Source organism: Phyllostomus discolor, chromosome 2 (genome assembly GCF_004126475.2).
Source record: "Phyllostomus discolor isolate MPI-MPIP mPhyDis1 chromosome 2, mPhyDis1.pri.v3, whole genome shotgun sequence".
Classification (NCBI taxonomy): domain Eukaryota; kingdom Metazoa; phylum Chordata; class Mammalia; order Chiroptera; family Phyllostomidae; genus Phyllostomus; species Phyllostomus discolor.
In genome coordinates, this window is record NC_040904.2 from 74,603 (window position 1) to 82,595 (window position 7,993).

Sequence of the window (7,993 nt, forward strand, 5' to 3'; positions counted from 1 at the left end):
TGGTTTAAAATCACTCTATTGAAACAAATACAGATATTTTGGAATATGCTATGATAATCCATCAATAAGAATTCAATTATGTACAGAGCTGGACAAAAAAATCAATAACTATGTAAAGAAATTGATTACTTTTTCCTTTTCCCAATGAGATGAGAACTATATTAAAGCTAGAGCTAAGACTAGGTCTTAAGCAATTAAGCAATTGGTTCTCATTCTTCTGGAGCAAATATACAAAGAAATTAAATTGCCAAAATTTATTGTGACTGAAAAGCATCTGGGTAACTCTGACCTAATTTTGGAAAACACAACAGACTCCCTACACACTTCACACAACCCAATGATCCAATCTGTGTAACAATACCAACATAACATTTCATAACCCTCACCACCAATGTCATCTATATCTGACAGTCCCCATAATTTCAATCAAATACATACAACAGAAATAAGCCAGTCAAGTCTTAATACTTACAAGTGAAATTTTGCAAAAAATTCTTGGCCAGTATGGAAGAACCCCTTTTACAATTTCTGCATCTCTCTCTATACACATGGTTCCAAATTCTTGCATAGCCTGAAAGTAAATTATTAACATTGTTAAGGATCGACAGCCATCATATTGACTATTGTCTATATTTATTCTGCTCTGGAAGCTTTGTCTGTTTTATGTAATGGGAGAATACACTGTTTCTGTTTGTGCCACATGCAACAAATTTAAAGAGCTCCTTTACATGCTTAGTATGGTATAAACTTTTCAGCTATTTTTTAAAAATAAAATACATGCGGCCCTGACTGGTGTGGCTCAATGGATCGAGCACACCAATCCACGTAGGCCTTTCAGCCTACAAACTGAAAGGTTGCCAGTTCGATTCCCTCTCAGGACATACGCCTGGGCTGTGGACCAGGTCCCCAGTTGAGCGTGCACGAGAGGCAACCGCACATGGATGTGTCTCTTGCACATCAATGTTCCTCTCCCTCTCTCCCATCCCCTCTCTCTGAAAACAAATTTAAAATTTTTTTAAATAAATAAACATGCAAACAAAAAATCCCATTTAAAATTATAGGGTCAAATTACATTCTCTAATGGAAGTAAAAGTATACAGCCAGAAATCCAAAGTGTTCAAAATGAACAGAATAACACATTAATTTATAACCTAGAAGATAAGTAAAAACTCAGCGTAAGCCTGTGTGTCAGAAAAAAGTACAACTGTAAAAGAAATTAATTATGTGTGGTGATTCATTTTCCTTTACACAAAATACGGCAATGATATTTTAATAAAAGGACTATGTTATTAAGAAAATTTATGAAAACAATAAAACTTGCTTTTAATTTTGTTGTGACATCTTTCTTAGAAAGTTTCCGTAGGACCATTCGGAAGTCAGAATCTACAAGACTATCAATTTCTTCAGCTCCTTGAACAGCAGGAACATAGCCCAGGTCACTCTGGAACGTCCCAAAACCAATAAACCCGGGCACAGTTCCCTGTTCTTTTGCAAGAAGTTCTGCAGCTCGGCCACTGTTTGAAGGCTGGTAGAAAGTAGAGAAAAAAAAATGTCAGAGTCCCAGAAGAGTTCCAAATTTAACTCTGAGTTCTTCAGAGTATAATTCCTTGATGATCCCCATGACAGAACACGCTTCTGAGTTTTTTTCTTAGTCTAAGATTTCATGTACTACAATGTTTCCCCAAAATAAATGTTTCTATCAGCAAGAAGTTATCAATAATGATCCCAAGAGGTATTTTCAGGTTTTCTAAACATCAGAAAAATGGTTTTAAACTGGGTACAATCCATTAGGTGCTCATGGTATCGAGTTAATCAGTCACAAGAGCATTTTAAAGACATAGAATAAAATATTAAAAATCAGAGAAAGCATCATGTATGGTAATCCTAAGTACTGTTTTATAAAATGTTTTATTTCCAACTTCTGTATAAATAGCATGTGCACTGCATAATGATATACAATGAACTGAAATGGATCACCCATTCATTCAGCAAATATTCATTAAGTAACCAAATGGAACAAGTCTAACTATAGCTGTTTCCAGACTAGGAACTCCTTGAGGACAGACACACTCACTGACACATACTCAAACTTTTTTGAGCTAAAATGGTTACAAATTACATCATTATGGACATAGAAACCCGCATGATAAGATACATTACTTTGTTTTGAACCATAATCAGTGGTCTGCTGACTGATACACAAAGTAGCAGACTCCTCGTACTAAAAATTAAGGGATTAGTTGTGACAAAGAAAATATTTGAACTGCTCAAGAAATTAAGATATTGTCATCTAAGAAAAAAATGCCTCAGTTCAATGTCCAGGATGACATTACCACCTACCTAAACCTGTTTCTTATTTCTCTATGAGAATGTTCAAAAAGGTTTATCCAAATGTATGATTCAATTTGCTCAAGCCTAGCAAAATTGTGTGTGGAAAACTGATGTCAAGGAAAAATCTGGACTACGTTCCAAACTGAAATGAATGATCAGAAATGAAAATGATGGCTTGAATTACATTTCTTTACTAAAACAAAAGCATTTAAGACTAATTGCAAAAAAAAAATAGTTCTCTATTTTAAAACTTTATTAAAGTGAACATTATTCAAAGAGCTACAAAGGAAGTTAGTGAACTACAATTCTGAAGACTAAATATGATGACCTTAGTACATCAGAATTTCATCTGTAATCCCATTTGTAAACTTCTTTATGAGGAAACAGAACAATGAAGTAGTATAAAAAAGAAATAATTGCTGGAAGCGAAAGGGGTCAAGACTGAATTCTGAACTGACCTGAATTATCACAGCTAGACAGTGGTAAGTAGGATCAGAAGGTACCAACTTCAAGTTTCCAATTTAAAAGTAACAAATTATTTTCTGAATACTGAGTACTGGTTATATCTTTTATGCAATGTCTACTTTGAGTTTAAAATATAGTTACTGTTTCTTATTATTTACTCTACTGTGTGTTAGATATTATACCCACAGTTCAAAAAGAAACTTGATTCTATTTCTGGCAGTTAATTTTCTTGTACCACATCTGCTTCATTCTCCTGTGCCTGACTTCCAGAGGTGTTTGAGGTGGCACAGTTCTGTCTACAGTTTAAATCCCAAACTCAGGACAGATCTTTCACCACTTCACCTCTGCCATTTCCACTCCGTTCTTCTACCACCTGCTTTCTCCCTTGCTCCAAAAGAGCTGCCACGATTCATGTTCCAGTACCAAGTTGAATTAAAGGGTCCCTGAAATATGCCCTGCCCTTTTCACGGTTTGGTCTTTGCGCAATCTTGTCTCTCCACCTAAAAACTTCTCCTTCCTTTTCATTGTCTGACAAACTCCTATTCATCCTTCAAAACATAGTCGTGTTTTCAACACTTGCCTCTAGCAGGTCAACCCCCCTTCTTTTCTGTTCTTCCACTTCCTTTCTGCTCATACCTCTATCAACATTCCTGATACATTACAGTTATCTGCATACTTACCTGTTTGTATCATCAAGAAAAGGGGCATCTGTCTATCACCCTTGAGTACACTGCATTCAGGACTTGAAGTCGTCTGCTAAATCAACAACTGCCACTCAAATCCCAGCTCTGCAACTTCCCGGTTCATGAGCTCAGGTAAATTTCTCTAAAACTCACCATATTTAAAATGAAATAACTGTAGCTAAATCATTATTTGTCAAGATAATCGTTGTCAGGATTAAACATAAGTTTTTTAATCAGCGCAGTAATAACTGATTCCAGCAATTATCATCAAAGAATGCTAACACCATTAGATGAAAGCTTGTGGGTGAGAATAGGACATTGCCAGGCTCAAGGTACCACTCCACCTATTATTCTGAAAGGCAACGCTGACTTCCCCAAGTGATTAAACCAACACCACCACCACCAGGACAAACAAGAACATGTGTCCCCACAGTGATGCACTGAGGTGCTGCATCTATGACACATTCCTGTCAAAAACTGCTAACCTGACTCTAATCGTAAGAAACAGACAGACAATTTTAAATTATGCATAACAGTTGGCCTAGACTCTTCCCCATAGAAGTCCGGGGCGGGGGGGCGGCATGGGCAGGGAGCTGGGAAACTGTCAAGACCTAAGTAAAAGGCATGAACGATCCCAGACTGGATACTACATGCTTTTTTAATGCTATTCCTAAAAATAAAGTTATAGAAAACATTACTGAGATGACTACGGAAATCTTAATGCAATGCTGTATATACATATTATTAGCTAACAGTATTATACTGAAGTTAAATTTTCGGCGGCGTTGTAACTGTTCATGGTTATGTAGAAGAATGGCAATATTTTTAGAATACACCCGATTTAGAAGTCGTTGTCCTTTCTGCAATTCTCATAAGGCTCAACAAAATGCAACCCTTATACGGGGAAAGCAAATGTGATCAAATATTAACAGCTGGTGACTCCAGGTAGAGACTAGATGGGCTGTCACTGTCGTGTTCTTGCGTGTTCTCTAATATTCTTTTGCCTTTACTGGGACTATTCCAAAGACAAAACATTGAGGACGCGCGTTAAATAAAGAAGTCCAGGTCCCGTGAGGGGTCCGTGTGGCCGCAGAATGGACGGAGGCGGCGGGGAGGGCCGGGCCTTCAGCCAGGACCCGGAGCCCCGCCGCGACCCCGCGACCCGGAGATCGCCGGCTCCGGGTCCGAGGCCCCGGCCCGAGCCCCGCAGGCAGCCTCCCGCTGAAACCGCCACTGAAGCGTCAGTTAACGAAAAGTGTGCGCGCGGGGGCAGCTCGGCGCGGAGCGCCTCCGCTCTGCCAGCGCGGCCACCTGCTCGGACTCCACCTGCCAGCGGGGACGCACTCCGGGAGGTCATGCCCCACACGCGCCCACGCCGCCCCGCAGCCGCGCTGCGCACGACCCCGCTCGGCCCGGCCACCTCGCGCTCACCCTCAGGTTCCCCTTGGTCCGCTGCTTGTTCTTCCCGCCCATGGCCGCGTTCTCGCCGCACTCTCAGCCGCAGCCCCCGGTAGAAACGGCTGGACCACAACTTCCGGCTCCGTCGCCGGAAGTGGTTCACGGAAGAACTTCCCCCGGCCCTCCCCTTCCGCCACCTACCCACGCCTCCCGCAGCCCCGCTTCAGCTCTAGGCTCCCGCGGAGGCCTAGACTCCCAGGCGGCATCGCGTCACAATTGGAGCCACGCCTATCTGACTGACGTCAACTCTGTCCAATAGGCGGCCGAGCGTGGGACCGCGGCGTCGAACCCGTGCTTCCGCGATCGCGGGAGGCGACGTCGGTTCCCGGCTCCGCGGAGGGGAGGCCTGCACGTTTGGCGGAGAGGCGTTTCGACCCCGGCTTGCGGCAGAACGACGCGACGTGGCAGTCCGCGACGTGGAGACGCGGACCGGTTGGGCCCTTTAGAACGCAATCATGAGTGTCGTCAGGGCGTTGGAGGGAAACGCAGGCTTTCGGGCCCGCTCGCGACTGTTCCATCAGCTTCTGCATTTGAAACCAGATATCCAGGCCTCGTTAAGATGTGAGAAGTAGTGCTCTGTTAGGCAGCATTCCCCCGAGTTCACACCTTTTCACATTGTGACGGTAACGTGCAGTTTTTTAAACAAGCGTAATGTGGCAGTCCTAATTTTGAAACGTACGGATCTCGTGGTTGGGGATTTTGCTTCCGAGCATCACTAGACAAACAGGCGAGATGCTGGTGATGGCCTCGCAGGTCCACACTCCCTCCGGTACTCCACGGCAGGACACTGAGCTCCGCAAGCTCCTTTGCTCGGCTGGCTCCTCGGCAGGCGCTGGGACAGCCCCTCTCTGTCCGCGTCGCCCCGGCAGCGGCCTTCGCCCCGGGCACACCAACCGCGTCAGGCAGCAGCGGGTTTCAGTCTCCTGCCCTTTAAACCATGGCACCGGCCTCACCGCGCACCTCGGGGAGCCAGGGGCAGCAGGCAGCACCCGCCCCCAGGTGGACTGGGTCCTAGCCGCCTGGCTTCTGCCCAGAGGTCCGCACCCGACTCCGCAGGTCCCTCTGTTGAGCTCCGGGACACCCTCCACAGCCAGGCACCACCCTCTCTTCACGACGGGGACCGAGCTACAGCTGCCGGGGCCTCCTGCAAACTACTCTGGTCACCCCCGTCCCCCCTCCCCTCCTCACCACGCCCCAGGGACAGGAGCTGCGGCTGCGGTGAAGACCTCCCTGACCTCTTTTGGCTTTTAAAATCCCCTTTAACCAATTCCCCACATTAATGTTTTTTTTCTCCTTAAACAAGTACTGAAGTTCATTTTCCTGTCCGGACCCATGGCATCGGGTCGCCAGATTGTGCTTCCCTGGGAGCCTCCTGGTGCCCCTTGGCAGGTTCGATGTGCACAGTTTATGCTGACTTGTGTAATCTGGCGTGTGTGTCAACTCTCGGCTGCCTTGTAGTCTTTCCGGAAACTCACTAATGGCATACTCCGTTGGGTTTCCCTGATATACTGAAATAGTTTTCTTTAAAAAAGAAAAAAGAAAAGAAAGAAAGAAAACCCTAGCTGGTGTGGTTCAGTGCATTGAGCACCGACCTGAGAATGAAAGGCTCACCCGTTGGATTCCCGGTCAGGGCAAATGCGTGGGTTGCAGGCCGCATCCCCAGTAGGTGCAACCACACTTTGGTATTTCTCTCCCTCTTTCTCCCACCCTTCCCCTCTCTCTAAAAATAAATAAAATCTTTGTAAAATAAGTTATTAATAAGTAACAAATGAAAATGCTTTGGCAGTTTAATCCTGCGGAAAGTAGTAGGTGCAGCATCTGCCCCTTTTGGTGGCCCTTCGGGGTGTCAGATCCCGTGCATGGTGGGTGTCCATCCGAATCTGCAAGTGGCCCAGGGGAGTCAGAAGCCAGAGTCAAGGGGCTGGCCCTTCTGTTAGGGTGGTGGCCACGGATATGGCAGAGGGGCGGGGGCCGGAAGGAGGAGCACAGGGCTCTCCCCAGACCCCTCAGAGTGCTGTCAGTGTGCCCTTGGCCTTTCAGGAACAGCTACGCCACTGCCTCCTTAGTTCTTTATTCCTGCCGACTTTCACTGGTGGGCACACAGGTTGCCTGCAACTCACGACTAAGATGACCAACGCGTTGTGTCCCCCTTACCCACCAACACCACTCTTCTAACTGAGTCTCACACGTCAAGGAACACCCAACACAGCATCAACCTGAGTGCCAGCAAGCCAGCAAAGAAACCCTTAGGAAGCACTTTTGGAGCCAGCTGTTGGAGGGCCTCCAGAACCAGGCTGTGTGTCTGCAGGTCAACTTGCGGAAACTAAGTTTACAGAAAACCATTTCCGAATAAGAAAAAAAATTGTTAAAATCCACTATGCCAAAAACGAGTTCTCTACGTTACCAGTTTGAGGCGCGGTTGAGGCCTGTTAAAAGGTGTGAGCTCTGCTCATGCCTCAGCAGCCTTCTGGGAGGCCAGCCCGAGTGGAGCAGAAGTAGGTAAGACCAGATGTGAGTGGCAAACTCCACTGAAGAGAAGCTTCATCCTGGCTGGTGTGACTCTGGCCTGCAAACAAAGATCACTGGTTTGATTCCCGGTCAGGGCACATGCCTGGCTTGCAGGCCAGGTCCCCAGTGGGGGCCATGTATGAAGCAACTGATTGATTTATCTCTCTCACATCAATGCTTCTTTCTCCTTCTTCCCCTCTCTTAAAAGAATAAAATCTTTAAACAAGACAAGAAAAACTTCACCTACTTATCAAATGTTTGAGGTAGATGTAAAACTAGAGCTTTGAAAAAAATGTTTGGCAAAATAGCTTTCAACTGCTAGTAAGAGGCACACAAACAGCCCTGGCAGCTGTGGCTCTGTTGGAGAGTGGTCCAGTCACCGCAAATGTTGCGGGTTTGATTCCTGGCCAGGGCACATACCTAGATGGCAGGTTCAGTCCCCGGTCAGGGCGTGTATGAGAGGCACCCCATCGATGTTTCTCTCACACCCTTCCCCTCTCTAAGCATGTTCTTGGTGAGGACTGATTTTCTTTAAGGAGGCACACAAG

At 45.7% G+C, this 7,993-nt stretch overlaps 1 protein-coding gene across 1 annotated transcript in view; it reads right to left on the minus strand.

The window, feature by feature from the left end:
• The window catches only part of LTN1 (listerin E3 ubiquitin protein ligase 1), a 48,379-nt gene extending 43,276 nt beyond the window's left edge, over nt 1-5,103 (minus strand). Inside the window, 3 exon segments of the mRNA XM_028503892.2 lie at nt 473-571; nt 1,322-1,525; nt 4,911-5,103. Of these exon segments, the coding sequence (XP_028359693.1) occupies nt 473-571; nt 1,322-1,525; nt 4,911-4,952 (345 nt within the window). The 5' untranslated portion in view covers nt 4,953-5,103.
• Nucleotides 5,104-7,993: the final 2,890 nt, after the last annotated feature.